At 44.3% G+C, this 20,366-nt stretch overlaps 2 protein-coding genes across 2 annotated transcripts in view; one reads left to right on the top strand and one right to left on the bottom strand.

Moving 5' to 3' along the window:
- The window catches only part of MED4 (mediator complex subunit 4), a 68,396-nt gene that overhangs the window by 9,873 nt on the left and 38,157 nt on the right, over window positions 1–20,366 (top strand). The window contains exon 2 of the mRNA XM_034331542.2: window positions 6,970–7,107. Within this exon, the coding sequence (XP_034187433.1) occupies window positions 6,989–7,107 (119 nt within the window). The 5' untranslated portion in view covers window positions 6,970–6,988. The remainder of the gene's footprint in view (window positions 1–6,969; window positions 7,108–20,366) is intronic.
- The window catches only part of LOC117607610 (uncharacterized), a 48,291-nt gene that overhangs the window by 9,299 nt on the left and 18,626 nt on the right, over window positions 1–20,366 (bottom strand). Inside the window, exons 2-3 of the mRNA XM_034331506.2 lie at window positions 16,027–16,330; window positions 13,732–13,964 (exon numbers count right to left, since the gene is read on the bottom strand). Coding sequence (XP_034187397.2) covers window positions 13,732–13,964; window positions 16,027–16,330 — 537 coding nt within the window. The remainder of the gene's footprint in view (window positions 1–13,731; window positions 13,965–16,026; window positions 16,331–20,366) is intronic.

Genomic DNA, 20,366 nt, shown 5'->3' on the forward strand with positions numbered 1-20,366 from the left:
AACCGCGACTCGCCCACCAGGTACTTTGCGTCCCTTCCTAGCTCTTCCCCCCTTGGGGAAGGGATTACCGACGCCGGACTATGGGTTATAATTAAAAGGCAATTAACCTCGCGGACGTAATGAAGGCTTTTATAAACGATTTGCGTGCACCAACAACGCGGTGGATGCTTCGAGTAATCATCGTTTATTATGTCGTATTCCTTTGTGTTGCTCGCCATTTTTTACAACCCTTGCAACGTCTCATCATCCAAATTGTTGTTTCGCTGCGTTTACAACTCTCGAAGAGCTACAATTGTGGCTGGATCTTATCAAGATTGCGTCCTTATGCCACACTCATCGTTCTACGTTGACCGTGAACTCTTTACTCTGACGTCCATTAGCGCGTCGCTTCAACTATTCGGGACGACATGCTGGATAATCTCGAGTCGTCGCGTCGGTGTAATCACAGAATCCAGAGCTAACTTAACTTGCAGATTCCTGACCGCGATATCGGGAGATCGGTCGTCGTATCTCTCGTAGCCTTCGAGCAGATCTGCCGACTTGTAGAACCCGAAATTCATTAGATCGACTTTCTATACACTCGAGAGTTAGTCTCCAAGCAATTTCCCCCCGCAAACGGAAAATTTTTCGCGTGCCTGTCGAATCATTTGAATAGTTTACATTTTTATCGTGAGTAGTTCTGCAATGAAAAAAGAACTCTTGTTTCCTGGTGCATATAATACCGAACGAACGAGGAAAAGTTAATTTATCTTGTATTTTCTCTTTTTAATTAAAGTATATCTACCGTATACTGGTATACTTAATTAAGTGTGCTGTGCCGTGAAGTATGGTTGGAGGAGTGGTAACCGTTGACACTCCATACGGTACGAATCCCAAGGATCGAAATAGAGTCGGAAAGAGTAAAGATTCGCGGAGCTTGCGCAGAACGGCTGGTAACAAGGCGTTAATATTAGCGACGCTGGAATCCGGCCGAAGAGGACGATCGTTCCAAGTTGCCCCGAAGAACAATGAATTTCCGGTCAGCTTTGTGCGTCCGATGTCCCCAGCGACAATGTCCTCATTGTCCCGCGTGGACTGCATAAAGATGCGCATCCTGCGACTTTCCAACCATCCCGACTATAAACGCAAAGCGTTAATCTTCAAAAGCGTTACTCTTCAGGCTTAAACCTGATTGGTTTGCGGTTAAAACCGACAGAATCGAGGCTATTAATCGCGCGAGGAATTATGTGTTCTCGATGAAGAAAAAGCTGAGACAGCAGCCGGATCGGCCGCGAATGGAAACGTTCCGTTCCCCGTATCTATTCTTCTATCGAACGTTGCACAATCGTCCTCGTGCAATGATCACCGACCAGTTGTTATTCGCGCCAACTATCGCGCTTGAAATCGCTCCATCTTGATTCCCGACGTGTGGCTCCGTTAATCTTTTCGACCCTGTCTCCGGTCGAAAATACGCCTGCTACGATTCGCGACGTTCATGACCCGTTTCCTTGACTCGGGAACTCGATAGATCGCGTTAAATGCATCGATCTTATCTGATGCATTCGTATGCGATGTGAATTTATTCCAAGATGGTTGGTTCAGTATCTTTGCCATTTCTACGAGCTAATCACGATAGCCTACACGAAGTCGTTGAAGCAACGCCCTCCGGCAGATGGTGTTCACTTTCCGGACACTCGAAGGTTACTTAGAAACTGTAGGGCTCCGAGGTAGTTACACGTTCTGCTGTACTATTTTCCAAGAGGCACCGACGGATCTTTGCACTCGGCGTCCCTCGGCGTCCCGCGGCGTCCCACGGCGCGCGCGAACCAACTTTAACGTCGCGTCGCCTCGAGCTGACTCACGGAATATCTTCGGACTCGAGAATGCATTTCGAAGACAACGACCAAGGAAAGTGGTTTCATCACCATTTTCCTCCCTGCAATATTCTTCTTACTCTTTCATTTATCTTCCCGCCAATAAGTTATTTCCAATTTCTCTCTCTCTCTCTCTCTTTCTCGTTATCAACAGGATATCTCAAACTATAGAAGGGTTTCAATATTTTTCTTTCCTAATTAGACCATGTCATAAGAACACACATATCGTATGTGTGCTTTTATTTAGAGAGCAATCTGTAGTGAGATATTAAGATCAATTGTGTGCTTTTTTTCTTTTTAAGCGGAATGTCGTGTGTTTTTATCAGCACACCTGATAACACCTGTTGACACGAGTTCAACGACTGACGATTACAAGGTACCTCAAGGCTTTCGCTTCATTGTCAGTTTTTTAGTAGCTGTTCACGCTTCCATTCTGTATTTCACTCCTTAGGTAGCAAGGAATGTGTTTACCCATATGTACAAACACCGTCAACGTGTTGATTCAACTGTTGAATTTGGTATTTCTAAAGTTATATCATTCTTCGATGGAAATTTTTCAATTATATCGTTCGTTGGAAACACAAAAGAGAGAAAAAAAAGAAATTATATTGCACGAGTTTACCACCGTCTGTTAGGAGTACCAGCATACCACCAGAAAATTATTGTTAATTAACGACGCGGCCAGTAATTGCGGATAATTCGAGTGTTGAGAACGTTAAAACGATCTTATCCCGCGGGAGAAATCGATTGGAGGCCGGTTAAAAGACAAACAGTGGCCGGAGAATGGAAAACGGGAAGAGGAACGTAGAGGAGGAGTGTATAAATCTTGCGGGTCGTAGCGATTAATTACGGCAGGAAGCGAAGCCCTGTAATTAGATCCCCTTCGATGGCCTGTTACGTTCACCGAGCCGATTCGTCGTTACACGACCGGCGAAATCTCGATGAAGCCCGATTTATACGTTTGTTCCGTTTCGTTGCTTCTCCTCGCGTGGCAAATCGTCGAAGCGATCGGCTTCCCTGCTCTTTCCATTCTCGACGAAAGCCGTTTCGCCGCAGATTTATCGTTCTCCAACATTCCCGTTTCCGGTACAACGCTTCTTCCGTCGTATCGCGAGCAAAATCTGTGTCGCATCGCATCGCATCGCATCGCATCGCAACGACGACAACCCTTTGTGAGAATAGCTACAGTTATACTAAAGTTAGACCGCGTGCACGTGTACCTGGCAGATTTTCAAAGCTCCGATCTTTCGCCGACCTTCCGGACAAATTCTTGGTACATATACAGTATAGGGGAAAAAGTTTCAAGTCCCAATTTTATCAATCCTAATGGCACTAAAGGAGAAAAATCGAAATTTGGCGAAACAGTAGTTGGGTTTGGTTTGGTATTCTCTTGAAACCGGCTGCCAGACTCGAGCTGCACGCGTCCACCATCTCTTTTCTTTTTTCCTCCTCTTCATTCACTCGCCTCGACCCGTGTTTCGTACTTCTTTTATTTTTTTATTTTTCCACCGTGTCTTTCGACACTGTCCAATTAAAAATTTCATTTATCTTTTTATCCCCTTTGCGATATTAATTTGCTTCTTCGGCCGCGACCTCATGAATTTCTATTAGGTACCTATCGAACCGACTGAATAAGTTCTTTGTTACGAGACATCCAGCTCACCCGTCGTGATAACATATACCTGGTAAAGACGTTCGAAGTTTCATTATTAACTGAAAAGTCGTCGACGTCATCAAACTGACAACTGTGAGTGGCTGAAAAGCCGAAAGGCGAGAAAAATGAATTTTCTACAATGTACAGACACCGGGTAGCGATCCCTTTAATTGATTCACTACAATACCCGTAGCTATGCATTATGCATGTTGCTTGCGCAATTCGACCTGACTTCGAACCGATAAATCAGTCCAGTTAACAGAGATATCTCGGTGGATGACGATGATTTTTCACCGGACAAAGTGGATCAAGGCGCGTTCGCGCCTCTTCGCGATCGATCTCCGTGGATAATCAACGTTCATCTTATAATTGACGCGATGCGTTACGTAAAATGCGTCTGATCAATCGAAATTCCGCGGAGAGGAACGCGATGATTCGTGGTTAGCTGAATAAAATGCACTCGGGCGTAGAGGATCGTCGTGGAAGAGAAGAAAAAAGGGAAGCACAGGGTGTGGCGATGATTATAAATCGACTACCGGCTCTGTCTTCTCGATGGAACGACTTTCGCGTCCTCGAATCGACCTTTAAGAAATCCTTGATGACTCGTTTTTTTTATTTTTTGCGACAAGTTTACCTGGTCGCGGAAAGCGAGAAAAAACGTTTCGATTAGCAAGAGCACTCGTACCGCCGAACCCTTATCACGCTCCTGATTATCTCTGCCGTTCGCGTAAACATATGTTCCTGTCACGCGGGCTCTCTCAATCTCTCGCGGAAATAATAGACGCGAACACGGTTGAACGACTTTATCGAGACACGAAACTTACTTGTGAGAACTCCACGCTCCAACAGTCTACTCGCACCAAAATCGATTTATCGTCTGTTGGAGTTCGAGTATTAGGCCGTACGACCGAACCGGAGGCACGGTAATCAATTTACGGAGTAATCGCAAAAGTGGATCCGTGGATATCGAAGGTACATTATCAGGCTGGTATTAGCTGAAATTTATCCTTCTATTTGGTTGCTCGAAAGTTCGCTTGGAAGTTCGCTGTTGGCTACCGATCCGTTCCAAGAGAATTAATGAGATTGCCTCCGTGTAAATACACGGTTCGGTGTACAGTTTACGAGCGGCAACGCGTGTGCTGCATTCGAGATAAACGGATGATAATAGAGCTTGTAAGTTTGTAATATGGTCGCAACTTTCGAACCAGCCGTGTTTAACTCTCTCAAAAGACTAACGTTGCAGCGTGAGATCAAGAAATGTTTGATGGAATTTAAAATTCGAATGGTCCGTGCCTCTCGCGTCGCTGACAAATCGTGGTGGACACGCGAGAGATCGATCGTAGCTACTCGATTCCATTCGCCCCCTTCCATTCGTAAGTTCTCTTTCCTTTTCGCAAAAACTGGTCACACGACGGGCACGTCGATTGACTTTCAAATCGACATTCCTTAATCCGGAGGTTATCGGTTCCAGCTCTTCTCGATGATTGTCGATGAGTCGAGTAGCATCAGAGAGCTACAGGACACCCACGCTGCTTAAAATCGCAGAATGGATGTCACCTCTATAGTAGACTGAATCTGTTAAGAGAAGCGTCTATCTCGCCAGGTAATTAGTTTAGAAACGAAGTTCTAATTGAGCCAGCAGACAGATAGAGGGTAGACAGGTGTCTAATTAGTCTATCGAAATGTAAAGCGGTATTAGTATGGGTCGAATTAGAAATCCCTTCCGGCCTGGTCCATTAATTGAATAATTATGACAACCTGTCGGATACTTGGTCATGAAATAATTACCTATCTCGGATCTAATTCTTCGAACTATGCAACATGTTCTATGGGGTCGTGTTGAGTAACGAGAAAGGTTGAAACGCTGAATGCGAAACGAAGCTGTTACATCATGAACGAGGAACTTCCTCTCGTGCAGCAGGCGTTAAATCGAAGCAGAAGTCGTGCACGGAAGCCGACTAATCCTAGTTGGAAGAAGCTGAAGACTGCCGTGCACGCGATCTTACGTGAGTCGTTGCCTCGAAACTTCCACCTTCTGCGGTTTTCGACTGCGGTTTCTCGCGTGGTCGAGCTTCTTTGCATTGTTAACCTCCCTTCTCTAGCGTGCTATTTCAAATCCGCTGCTCGTTACCGATCTTGCTAATTCCATTCTTCTTCTTCAATTAATTCATCTCATTCTTTAGCATTTACGAGCACTTTGATCGCAACAACGTGGAAGCTGGTTAAACGATTCGTGCCGTCCGTCCACCGGTGAGAATTATCATTCTAAACAGCAGTTAGAGTTGGAGAATAGGAGCGGAAGAGAGCTGGTAGGTTGAGGCCGCAGAATGCTGCCGGCACGTAGAACGTTCACCGCTGTGTCAGCTTGAATATTGTCCCGGCTGCTCGCGCTCCTAGCTAACTTAACTCGGGGAATAATCAAGCCTTAACGAACGTCCACCGCGCCGCGCCTTAACGTGAGGCGAAGCCTTAAGCGAAGGTTAGCCGGGGTTACATCCACCAATGCACCATTGCACTATTAGATGTCCCACGATGAGTTAACGCGTTAAAACCTTCCATTCTTCATCTTCCTTTACGCTCGTAAAATAGATTTTACCAATGGACGCTCGAGCAGCGTAATTATCGTCTTCATTCTCGCGTTTGATTTTTTTTCAACCGTTGCAACGGTTGCTGAATAGTCATTGTCTCTACAAAATAGAACCCTGCGCATTTTCTGTTTCGAGCCGTTCAACTGATCCCCGGAGAAGAAACGATGACGAACGATCGTCGGGATAGTTCGTTCGAAACCGTTCGAAAATTGATCGTCTCGTGCCGTTCTTACATTAATGCTTTCGCGTCTTTTCACGTGGACAAGAAACGGCTCTTGCTTTTCTTGCTTGCTCATTGTATGCAGATTCGCGGGTCTAGTACTGTTTCAGGCCTTTGCATGCATTCTGATTTTTGGGTCGAACAGACGCGATCGCGTTTCTCGAGTGCTGCAACGTTGGTGAAAGAAGTCAAGGTTTACGACGACGACGACGCGACGGTCCATTGACGCACGATTAAATAATAGAAATAGTAATTGAATCGGATAAGGATTACGAGAGAATGGTAATTTCGCGCGTCAAACGATTCTCGTATGTATGTAGTTGTCCAGTCACCGGGACACGTTCATTATGGTTTATTCATAAAACGTCCGTCGCGGACGAACGTCTGTTGGCAAATTTAGACGGTGTGTCGCGTTCGAAGAATTTCTATGCGGCTGCCGACGATCCACCTCGTTTATTTGCGACTGGCCGATTTCTCATGCGATGGGATTTCACAGGATATCCTTGTCTTAACTCACTTTTTCCTTCACGAATATTCGTACGAAATTTCATGTCTTTTCTTCGCGAGTATACGATGAGAACCACTGGTAGGCAAGAATCTGACGGTAAATTACGAGCTACAACAGTACCTACATAGGATGTTGAATCTGTGCAGGTGGTCGAGCAACAGTCGGATGTCCGAGACGGGATGTACGCGAAGAGATTACAAGAGACAATCAGTTGGTTTTTCTGCTGGGTTCGATAACGAAGTTCCAGAGAGGCTGAGACTAGCTGCCGATTCACCCATGCGCAGGTAAGTGAGACCAAAGCGTACACAAGATAAGCTATCTTCGACTCCTAAGAATAGGAATTTCTATGCAAAGAGATCGATCTTTCCAATTTTTGTTACTGTAATAAAAACTAACAAAGATTCGTAAGTCTTAATCGAAATTTATCGCTGTAAACTTGGCGTTTGCGAAGGGGGGCTAAGATTAATAGACGCTTCAATTGAGCAATATTGAAATTTCTCTTGACCAGCCACCTTACATTCCACACAGAAAGTAATTACTTTTTACGTCGAAAGATAAACGTCAAGCCGAAGCACGGTTCGCTTACTCGTGAGATATTACTCGTAAAATCCCATAACGGAAGCTGCTGGCAACCGTTCTACCGTATCCTGTCTCCTTTTTGCTTGAGATACCTCCCTATCTATTTACACGCAAATGGAACGAAATTTAATCCACTTATCGCGAAAATTTCGTGACAAGAAACGTAAACGGATAGAAATGGTTTCCCTATTTCTCCTTTAAACGACGATCAGTCGACGACGCAGCACGAGCTGTAAATAAATTGCATCGTCCGACGCGGCGGGCTCTTATGCTAATCCGCTTCGCACGAGCTTCTATTACGAAAGGCAGCGCGAGAAGAAGCGGAAAAAAAAAGGAAAAGGTGTTGCATGCGACACAGAAAACGAGCGATAATTCCTGGTGACTGGTTGTCGCTTGAAATTTCACGCGACTGCCAGCGGACGCTCATTAACCGTACAGTTATAACAGCGTGTAATATAATTTCAAGCCAAAGACCGTCGCGATCAGATGAGACTCGGGAATCGGAATTCGGGATTGAAGGGATCCCGTGAATCTACGTACAGATAATTTATCTTGTCTCCACGAAAGGTTCAAACGATGTAATCGTATCCAGCCGTGTCACTTACGGCTATTCCTTTTCTTGCAACTGGTGTTACTTCGCGGAAACAGAGAGCATCGTTCACGATTAGATACACGCTTGGATAAGGCGAACCTGCTTATACTCGATATTCTCTTTGATTTTCCTTTTTCTCAAACGATCATTTCATTCGTTAATTTCGAATATCCACCGAGAAAAATATGTGGCATGAAAGTCCAATAATCTTCTTTGTTGGTGACTATAGTTTCTTGGAAATGCTCACGCGAGACATACTTTAACCTAATTTACGACCAACGATGATTCAGTTGCTAATGAGTCATGAAATCGCGACAAATGAAATTTTTATCTTTCTCACATCATCGGTATAAGCCTACTTAAATTACAACGTTAATTACGCGCGTTACATATTCTCGTCTGTACCTATACGTATAACGTATAACGTATAACGTATAACGTAGCTATACCGGTCTCGCTATTTCCGCCACTTAAGAAGGTATCGCTATAAATCTTTCGATAGACCATTTCGCGCAATTCCCGCTCGAGGATCATCAGATTATTAGCGAATGGTCGTTGAAGTTGACACTGAAAGCTCGTGCCAGCCAACTCGATTACCGAGTCAACGCATTCGAGTATCCTTGATCGTAAGTTATCGAAGGCACGTAACTACGGTCCGCAGTTTTCATTGACTGGCGTAAAAGGAGCGTATCTGATGGGATCGAAGCCATTGGACTGGTTGGTGAAACGCGACGACAACGAAACGAGCTAGACGTATAGGAGCGAGTTACACGCACGTACGAAGCTGTCGAGACACAGCAAACGTGTATTTACTCGTATGTACACCATCGCCTACCTATCTATCTACCGCCATTCAAACGAAAATAGAAAGAACACGGTGCTTAGCATGTGAGGGCATGTCTGCCGTGTACGAGGCTCGACTATCGATATCTGACAGTCTGACCCCACGGGGTCAGCACACCAGTAGGCGAGGCCTGACGGAAAAGGAAGTCGTGACTTTGCTAACTTCCTCCTGCAGCCTTGCTCTGCTATGTATATTCCTCCCGTTCTACTTGGAGAGTAGTCTTGAAAATCTTCCTCGCAATCAGAGAAACTCGTGATCCCATAAGCAGCCTAATCGTGCGACACCCAAGTGCCCGAGGCGCCGCCGCGCCGTTCATTTCCTCCGGCTCAAACGCATTTCCTTTGACCCGAGCTTCGAGATTCTCCTCTAAGAGGCTTACGCGATAAGAAGACAGGATGGGGCGGCATTTTTTCACCGCCACCTGTCAGAATGCTGCTCGCTCGGTCAGGTGTAATTCTGAAATAAGAGCCACGTCGGCGTCCCATTAAACTGACTGGCATGTCTGCTTGGACGAAGATCGTTAATCTTGCGTGGGGTCCTTCCAACTACCCAGAAACAACGAGGTGGCCCGGTCATTTTCTGGTAGCGAGCCGGCTGGCAACTCGAGAAAACCATTAAAAACGATAACCGGACCTTGCCCTCGCGATTGCGATCTACCACATTCCGCGACAGGTTATTCTCGAATCCTTTTCAAGCCTTGCCGAACAAATATCAATTCTATTCCCTCCTACTTGACAACATAAAACAATACCCAAGAAGATTTCATCCTCATTGGTCCACATTACAGTAGTTGGCAAAACCTCTAATTGCACTTCTGCCTTGTGTCTAATAAATTCCTGGATGTCGAAATACATATAGAAATAGAGCAACCATTCTTCGCTAAGAAAATGTGATAGCAAAGGTCGTGAATAGGTACTTTGGTGCTTCGGCAGTCGCCCAAATTACGAGCGGAGATTATGGTGTCGCTTTTAGAGCTTGCCCGATAGCTCTAATGGTAGCCGGGCATAAATAGTGAACCAATAGAAAGGACTTGTTCGCTTTTAACTCTCGTTAGGGATTCTTGGAACGGTATCATTTATAATACATGCGTTTCGACGCGTTTTCGCGATGAAGACAGGGTGTCTTAACGATCGACAGACGTTGTTAACCCAGGAACGGGGATCTATGGAGGAAGCATAAAGGAAGCCCCGTATGTATTTATTTCTGTATCACGGAAGCCTCTGGTATTAATACATTGGTTAAGTTTGTGTTTCACGTTGCACTTGCTGATGCGACAAACGAACTTGTATATCCGCGTACAGCAAACGAATTTGATACGCGTCCAACTTGGGCTCCGAGCTCGACTTGTCAGGGGGCTGACTCATTCGCGGCCGGAAAAGCGGAAAAGTCATCCGGCGATGGTTTTTCACGAACAGATCGGGTGGGTCCATCTCAGTCGACAGGTAGCACCAAAGGGTTGCTCGGGATAATTATAGAGGGTAACTGGAGCGCGTCGTCTCGACGGAAACTCGTTTCAAAGAGTTCTTAGCAAAGAAAGGGCTCCTTTTTTCGTTCGAGAAGCGAGAGAGGGGCGGTCTTTGTGTTCTTTCAGGGGCTTTAACGAGCTTGATGACTTCAGATTTCGTGGTTAGACAAGACTTCCTAAACGTCTCATTAACTGTTTTATATTAGAAAGTGAAATTTGCGGTATTTCCTTTCTTTTCACAATTAACGTTTAATTGCGATCAGATTTAGATAAGGTATGGCTTTGATCCTTGAAGGCAGAAAGAACGAGTTTTTTTATTAGGTACAGAGTATAATGGCTATAAGTATAATAAGATATAATGGCTTAATAGGATTCGTGTAAGCAGGATCGCGGGTAGAGACGGTATTACTCGAGTTGCATGGTGCAAAAAAAAAAAAAAAAAAGTTCAATGTATCCTATGAAATTTATAGCTCTCTCTCTCCATAGTGAACCTCAATGGACCCGTCCATTTATCACAATCGGTGTTCGCCGTTGATTGGCCATGTGCTTCGCGTGGGTGTACACGATCGAACGATATATCGAGCGATCCTTTGTCAAGATTAAGTACGCTTTAGAAAGTAACCTACCAGTTTCTTCAACGCGCAATTAAACGTTTTCGCGTTTTACGAAATGCCTCTCGCGTTCCAACGAGCACGCGATCGCCTCCATTATACATATCTACATACATAGATATTATATGTATATACTCGTACGTGTTAGACAGGAAAGTTTGAATTCGTCCAATTATGCGATTGTTTGCTTCTTGGCCCGCTCTTCTCTTCGACGTTTGACGTGTGCTTCGTCGCGCCGGAGACATACTGGAAGATTACGTGGCTGGCAAGTTACGAAATAGCCGCTTTGCTCGTTTATCACGTCGAAACGTTAAAGCTTCGCGCGGCCCGTCTGTACGGGGACAGAAATACGCGAGCTGGACCTACATACATAAGTATCTACTGCGCGAAACTCGACCACGACGAATACAAATTTAAGTCATTGTCTCTCGAAGCGACATGATTTCTACTTCTCTAAGTCGTCGTATTTATCATTTTCCCTCGTATTTCGTAAAGATGAAATACTTGATGAAGTTAGCGGACTCGCGGTCCGCTAAGAGATTCCCACAAGACCGAACAAGAACTTATGCTAATGCACCGCGGTAAAGCCGAAACTGGTAATTGCGGGTAAATGCAAATTACACCCGTTTGGTGTAATGCACCTCTGCATCGACGATTACGCAGCCGGTTTATTGCGATTTATATCAGGCTGATTTTTCTGTTCTTTCGCGAATTTCTAAACGTTCGACGATTCGTCGACGCAAGAGAAAAAGAAAATGGGCAAAGGGAACGATTCGATTCGTGTAGATGGCTCGTTACGCCGTCTAGGAATGTAGTTCAATCCAATCCGGTCTATGTGGATCGCATCCAGTAGGAATGCGATAGATCCATCAGGATTAATTGATTCATTAAGATCACTCGAGAAGTTTAACGACTGGATTCGAACGGAACGTTGGTCGCTGAAAATTTATGGCTATCTCGTTGCGGCTGGTCAGCTCGCGAACTCTGATTCGTTGAAACGGAAAGGTCTCGCGAGGATATCTCTTAATTGAGCCGGTTCGAAAGCAATGGATCAAACGTGCTCCTGATCTTTCTCCTATCTCACGATTTTCCACGGTATTTCGTCTCGAACCAGTAGCGCGATTAATTTCCTCATTAGCATAAGTCCCATTTGAGGATTGAACTACTTGTCATTAACAGAATAACTGTCTGAGAATTAGAAAATAATACGGTTAGAAAATGTGCTGGTTAAATCGAGCAAGCATTCTCGAAGCTTAGCCGCAAAAAACGAATTAATTACCTTTTCACACGTATTGCACTTCGTTCGCTGACTCGCTGACTCGACGACCTCCTGTAGTGTTTTTTTGCAGGTCATGGTTTTTCCTACGTAATTTTGCGTAATTCGTTGCAAAAATCGTCGAGACGTCCTCGTTCACCGGTGACAGACAGCCACTTTCGATGAAATGCCATTAGCCGCTAATCGACCGGTCCGCTCGTTTATTCCTCCACGAGAAATACAACCTTCGAGTTACGGTAAATGCAACGAGCAATTCTATGGATATCTACGCGTCTATTACCTCGAGATAATAGGGCTGCAAACTAGTTAGACAGCAGTGAAATGTTTTACGTGAATCCATCAAACGTAAACAAGTATTGTTTGAAAAAAGTAGGAAGAAAATTATTTATATCAACAAATTGCTGGTTGGCTATTTCATAGAGAAATGAACGCGTGCCACTTTATTAAGTTTTGGATTTTTGATAAACGAGTTTCATATTTGCAACGATGTAAGAGCAAACTTGCGAGGAGACGTTAAGCTCACGAATCGGCAATCAAGCGTAATAGATGGGTAGGAGAAGTAATCATCTTCCTGAGGATTGATTTCGTGCATAAATATAGACGCGAGGGATAGGCTGGACCACCATGGAAGAAGGCGCGTGTCGTCTCTGTCCAATTATGGTCTGCATATTCCTCACGCTAGAGGGATCAGTCACACTACCGCCTTTCTCCGCTTGTACTATCCTGAACATCTATCCAAATGTACAAAGTAGTTTGACTGGTTAAACTGAAGTACGGTAATTAGAAGAAATGTAAATGTAAATGTAAATGTAAATGTAAATGTAAATGTACGAAGAGATGGAAAAAAAGTAATCGTTGCCGGCTGCGGTTTCTTGCTGCGTAGCGAGATATACTCGATCATACCAGCCGTGGTCGTGTAAGTTAACCAGAGACAAGGAAAAATTAATTCCATCGACATTCCAGAGAACGCGTGGACTAGGTATGTACTCGTTTTCCATGACACACTAATAGACGGTTCTGAAAACCCAGAAAATTTAGCCCTCTTTGCTTCCCGGTTCGCATTAGATAGGCGTATTTTAAACGTGCTCGTCGAATTCGATAAAGGATCGTTAACCATTGCGTGTCCACCTTCTACATGGACAATGTTTGAAATCGCACAAGATCCGCGGTTTGATATCGCCGATACTTTGCCGCATAAATCATGCAGGAATGCCACGACTCTTTGACTTCTCGCTAATAAATTCCTAGCAATACAGTTTACACGATTAATGGTACTTTCACCTCGACGATAAAGTCTTCCTCGTGGCATCCATCCGATGCAACACGCAACCTCCTCCCTCTCTCTTCACGATTTATCTACCTTGTAACGAGCTCGGACCGTTTCGCGATGGTCAAACTTTATTCGACTCTGACGTTAATTTCGCTCGTAAATTGTCGTGTTCGTAATCTATCATTCGTAATCGATGCTGATTCGATTCCTTATAAATCTGTCGAAACAGATTTGGTTTATTTTCTTTTATCTAAAGATCAGTTCTACTCACGTAGAAGGAGAGTTCGACGCGGTGCGAGTGTTTCGGCACGCAGGTGAGCGCTTCCGATCTACAACATCCGGTGTCGTCCGAACACCTGTGCAAAATCGCGCAGTGTGGAATGTAGGTGGTCGATGGGCTCGGGTAGACATCGCGAACTGGAATCACCCTTGGCCTTGGCCATTGACAGCTACCCTCTCGGGAAACCTTGATCGCGTGCTGAAGAGCCTCTCGAATTTCAGCCGCTGAAACAGTATCAGAAATTTTTCTCAATAAGTAACATTCGTGTTGATAATTGATAATTCTCCACTCGACCCGACCGTCGAAGATGAATCTTCAACACTAGACGGTGACATAAATCATGCGAGCTTTCTATTGATTCAACGCACAGTCAGATACCTAATCGCTTTCTACGCGTTTCACGGACAGTCGATAATTATGCTGCAGCTATCGCTCGATGCAATTTGTATGGACAACTACGGGAGAAACTGCACATTGTGTGTACCTGGAAATCAATAAATTTTAGCACAGGCAACCGTCGCTCGAAATGCCAGCAGGAATCCATCTACCTTCCGTCCTGGTATCATATGTAGATGAACAATAACTAATTTTTCTTCGAATTTTATTTTCAACGTTTGCCACCTTCGTTTGCTGGATTACAATGTGCTAGATTATTCCAAAAGATTACTCCGATATCCATCTCATCGTCAAGTGATTGATTGGCAAAAGAGAAAGAGGATTACCGGCCACTCGGAGATAAAACACGGATTATGTAGTTCTTGAAATCGCAGGTTCTCCAAGTTGCTGTTCGAGGAACAACCACTCGTACCCTTATGAAGAAACGCGTTCTCGCGATCGAATCGTAACGAAAAACGAAAAACGAAAAACGAAAAACGAAAAACGATTGATTCATGGAACAAAATTTCTCGATGAGGCGATAAATTGAAGACGCGTGGTGAAGATGGAAGGGACGAGTTTCGGGAAATCTTCTCTCGCGGTTCGAATTATTTTCTCGGGTAATCTCGAGCAACGATCTTGCTATGCTAATTCGGTACGTAGGCGTTACTCTTGCCACGACTGCACTGACACGAGATTATATCGGCGCGTTCACAATGGAGGCACGACCGTCAGGGAAGTTGAAGTATGCTGACTCGATGAACATCCATCCATCCCGTATTCAAACGTATTCTGGAATGTATTATAAGAGAAAGGGATTAGATTTGATCGTTCCGTTGTTTTTCTCAGCCGACCAAAGAAACCAGCCCACTTTGAAGGATCTTTCAAGCCCTTTGTAGGATCATAGAATTATGCAAGTTTCGATGGAAAGCGTGTCTAAATCGATTGAATCGTAGTAACCGGCTCGATACGAATTAACGTGGAATAAGACGCGTGCAGCTACTTACGTGTCTGGTGTAGGACAGTAAGAGTTCATACAAGAAGGCGGTTAGAATTGCCGCAATCGTCGCCATTAATTTGCATATTAATAGGTCGTTTAGCATTCCGTTCTCCTCGATCGAAAAGGAAGAGCTGTCTCGTAAACTGTTCGAAATGTAAACGGTGATTACGCAATTTATCGAGAAGGTGCAACGCCTTTTCTTTGCTTTTCCCTGAACAACGTTTCAAACTGGTTAACAACTTGGATTTATTACACTTCTTTCTACAAATAATTAATTGCCATCGCCAAGTGGTTATTCGTCAGTCTTTCGAGCAGAATTGACAAGTTTCTCGGTCAAATTTAGCTGTGATGATTAGTTAGATCATCACGGTGTTTGAAGTATCGAATAGAGAATGAAGAAATTGTGATCTTTACCTGTTTACTGATAAAATCGAGATTATATTAATAATGATTATCTTTAATCGCCGACTCGATGCTAGTTTATTTATCATAAATTCAAAGTCAATTGACATTAATATTCTTCCCCGTTATCCTATTTGTTGAATGGGATATCGGATTATTAATTGTTCGTTAAAAGGAAGAAACGATGCATTCGAGCCCATGGTCGGGCGATTAACGACACAGCCTTCAATTTATAGTTTCCCCATTAATTTTCAGGGGTACTTAATTAACGAGCGACTCGATCACTTTTTTGCGCGATATTTATCTGTAGAATTTAATTTGGCGGCAAAGGATCGCGTTGACGAGAGATGTTGGACCACCATCGTCGATTTAATAGCGTTTAATAACGTCGACAGGTGCACACCGTTTCGAAGGCGACCCATGAATATTTGCCATGAATAAATCGACAGACAGGAAAGCGTATTGATTATCTGCACCGATAGAACATACTACTTGAAAGTTAAACTTACTCTTCCCGTTTTTGTTGTACTGCTGCATGTTGCTTCTGGTTTCTTTGACGCTTTCTCGAGTGCCCAGAGTCTGCCACTTGTGCGCACTGTGAGCCGACATCGGTGGATAGTCGGTTTTTGATTGATACCCATTATATTGGGCTCCAGTTCCGCCCTCGTGACCTCTCGAATCTCTGTAGTCGTAATTCTGCGTAACTACAGGTTTCGGTGTAGTTGTGGTCGTCGTGGTGGTTGTAGTTGTGGTTGTCGTCGAGGTGGTGGTCGTTGGAGGAGTTTCGTCTTCGTCTTCATCCTCCGTGTAATCCTACAAAAAAAAAAAAAAAAAAAAAAGAATTTAGATGAATTTCTGAATACCCCATGAACACCAGGTCAACGCCTCCCCGTGATTTATTTCTACTTTCAATAAATTTCACCGAAAAGAAATTCGCCGTGCAACGAAAATAAGCGAAAAAAGAAGTAGCGATCAAAGAAGCAAGTGCCGCATAAATTTACTCGTTTTATATTCTGTATCGTGGGTGGCCGACACACTCCCCCGTCCATGCTCGGTCGTGATTTTCTGCCCGAGATAAAGTTAATAAGCGAATTTGCATCTGGCCGCGGTCCACCTTGGCCGTGCGCAAAGAAAACAGAGACCTACTTGATCGCAGCGTGCAACATCTGGATCTTTTGATGTTGAGCCGCTTAATAGAAACAATCCCCGCGACGCGATGCGACGCGACGCGATGCAACGCGATGGGGGAGAGTTTCTGCAAGCTCGGTTCACGCTTTGCTTCGCAGTTTGCAGCCTCTCGTCGATGAACCACTCGAAACCCCTAACCGTTTCTTTTTCGCATGCCTTTAATTTCACGCTGCATCTCGCAATCCCATTCAGGCTTGCTTTTTCCTCGAGCTCGCTTCTCGAAACTTTGCCTCACGATTACGTAGCAAGAAAAACATCCTTCTGGTCAATACCCACCAAGTTTATGCACGCCACGATGGGCTCTGTTCGCGAAACGTTTCGTTTTTCTCTGCTCCCGTTTAGACCCCCGCTCCGGCCCCGGTTCGGACAAGCGACTTTTGTCATTGCCATTTGCCAAATAGCGCGCGATCAATTGCGCCGTCATCGCAAAAAAAGTGCAAGCTTCGAGTACAAATTTATTACGTTACCATCTATAGAAGCAAGTGGATAATTGAATAGATACGATTCAAAGGCGTAGAAATAATGGTCTGTTTTCACTTATCTGTTTGCAAGCATGGTTGATCAGATACACTGGGTACTGATTGCCCTTAGGGCTAAAGCATGAAATAATTTATCAGCGAGCGGACAAAAGGTGGTTGGAATTAACTTGTCCGGTATACAACGCGTTTACAATGCGGCCAATTACTCGAAAAATGATGTATCGTTCGTTGTGCAATCATTTTCTCGAGTTTATCATTGTTCAACTACACGCGTATGTTAACTCGATAAAGGAAGTCGAATGTGCATGGTTTATGAAATATAGGGGTTTGCAGTCAGGAGGTTTTCTTTGATCTTGGATCGCTGCAAATGGACTAATAACGTTCGAACGTTATCGCGAACGTTCTCCAAGGAAGCAGGTCAGGGATAGGTCAGACTTGGAAATTAAAAACGATTTCTTTGAATCTTCCTCTTAGATACGAGCAACGTAGCCTACTTTTTATTACACACCTTATCAATCGATTGAGGCGAAATCTACGGAAATCTAACAGCGCAGCATAGGGAATCTTCGTCTGGTTCGAACTTTGTTACGTTCGCGCAAGGGGAAAATACGAGAAGTATACGTGTCTGTACGATTAGATACCGGTTGCTGTACCAGAATAATTAAATTCAATAGAAAGAAGCGACGATAAACGACAGCGGGGACGAGCGATGAATCAATTTCGGAGAATCAAGCGTTTGCATTTTTTACGATGGCACAGTGTCAGAGGTCGGTATTGATTCTGATCGTCGAGCAAACAATCGACCAGCTCGTAAAAATTGGCGGAAAAAAAAAATCGTGTTGCGTCTAGTGATTAAATTAGACCGTAAGTAAGTACGAGACACTCGTTTCCAGCTGTGTTAGCGATGATTAATCGGTTTCGTCACGCTTCGACCCAGCAAACGACATTTTGCACGCGTATCACCGTTTCCACGATTTACTCACCGTTATCACATTTCTTAGCAGAGTCACACATACGTGATGCTCCGATTTCTCCTGAAATACTATCGTCACGCGACTATAAATATTCATTTTCTAACGCGTGCCATGTTAAACTGTTTTTTTTTTTTTTTTTTTTTTTTTCTACATGTTATTATTCTCTTGGAAATTACATAAAAGAAGATCTGTAATTAAATTTTCCTCCGTTCATTATTTAATCGGAAGGTTCAAAGTATAATTGAATTACTGTCAGCGTGTATCAATTGAACGAATGCTTCTGGGAGCCAGTGTATCTATCTGTTCCTGAAATTCCGACACCCGATTCGCGCCAATGAAACGTTTACGACCGGCAAGCGGCTGTTTTAATGGAAAATTCTTTTAGGCCGATTGAAACGGTGCAGAGATCACGAGCAGAGATCAAGCTGTTTTATATGCACGACGTCCGGGTGCAGGAACGAGCACGCTCGTTAAGTGCATTATCGTGCATTGTTTTCTCGCCGCTGTAAAATATTAGACGCGCGTTTTCCTCTATAAAAAGATCTGTTGACATCTCGACACGATTTTCAGGGAAACAGTCACGTCGCGTCGCGGGTATACGCTTAACAACCTGAGGAGTTTACTTTGATGAAAAGTAACGCAACGGTGCTGTTACAAATTATTCCGAACAAACGATCTCTAAAGGTGTAAACCACCCAAGTAGAAATTGTTGGTGAAAAAAAAGGGGGAAGAAATGTTTAAAGCAGGCTTAAAGGTAGCTTCGACGAGCAGCAAGGAGTCTCGCTGCACTTTCGGTGCAGCTCCTGTTATTAAATATCGAACCGAGTCGAAGCGAAGCGAAGTGGCGGACCACCCGAAAGTTCTAACGGTGGTCCGATTAGAGGTCTGCCACCAAGCCTATCATTTGCATTATAGAAATCTGGGTCACGTATTTTCGCGTTAGACGCGGCGTCGTTTATACGGAGAGCCGTATTTCATGCCAAAACGAAGAGGAAGCGTCCATCCAGGCCGGCCATTTTACTTTTATTCGAGACTCTCGCCTCTGCCAAAACGTTGTCTCTCGAGCAGGCTCGCTCCTGTTGGATTATTCTTGGCGGTTTGCCGTTGATCGAATTTATGTTGTACATCTCGACGTTAACGGGTTATCGAAGATGCTGAAACTTCAGCCGAGTTAATTTTACATGAATTCCTCGTCGAGAAATTTGTTGACTTTCTGTCGGTATTTTTTGAAGAACGCGAGATACCGACGCGACGAGGAGATACAAGTAAAGGAGAAAAATGCTGAAGGTACGGGGGAAGTGAACGTGCGATCCCCATACAAATGAGACGGCTGCAGCGTTCCGAGAAAGGGATCGCGTTGCTGCCAGGCTGTCTGCTGCCACCACAGTCGCTACGGCATTCAGCATGGGATACCATGAACCAACCGGGTACGATCGTCATTGATAATGCGCTGCTGTAACTTCTACGAACGTATTCGCGCCCACGGGACTAATTGATATGAATAACGATCGAGCCTGGACACCAAGGGGATGCTTAATCGTCGAAGATAGCTGCAGCTGGTCGTTCGCAAATTAATTCGCGTTCGCGTTCGCGTTCGCGTTCGTTTTCTCACCGAACGAAAGCGGATTGCCAACATTCCAAAACTTTTAAACATACTAATTTTAAACGATACTAGAATCGAGATACTTGCCATTGCATTGCAAGCGATTCGAAACAGTTACTATGCGATCATTATTCTCAGACATATCCAAGAATCGTTTAGTATTCTCCCGCGTCAACAGCGTTGAATCTCGCTTGTCGACGATCTTCGCTAAGCTACGACTATTCGTGTTTTCCCTCGACGACGCGACGTTACCAAGCCTCTTATTAATTGTCGATCTTATCGCTACCTGTTAACTATAATTGATTCGTACCAAGCAAAGCAAAGCAAAAGATGAAACGATCGATTGTTCTCTTCATCCATCCTATGCGTCATCAGCTTAATCGTCTGTCATAGTCGAACCATTAGAGGGACGTTTTTCGTTAGACTCGCGACGGGTATCGTTATCGTAGTTGGATCGGCATTCACAGCCTCCGCCAAACCGTCTTATCGTCGTCTTGGCCAGTGATTTATCGTCGATGTTCTTGTTGCTCGTAACGATTGCATCGTTTTATCCTACGCCGCTCTTTCGCCAATGCTTTTCAAACTGATGTGCAAATATTTGGACG

Source organism: Osmia lignaria, chromosome 6 (assembly GCF_051020975.1).
Source record: "Osmia lignaria lignaria isolate PbOS001 chromosome 6, iyOsmLign1, whole genome shotgun sequence".
Lineage (NCBI taxonomy): Eukaryota > Metazoa > Arthropoda > Insecta > Hymenoptera > Megachilidae > Osmia > Osmia lignaria.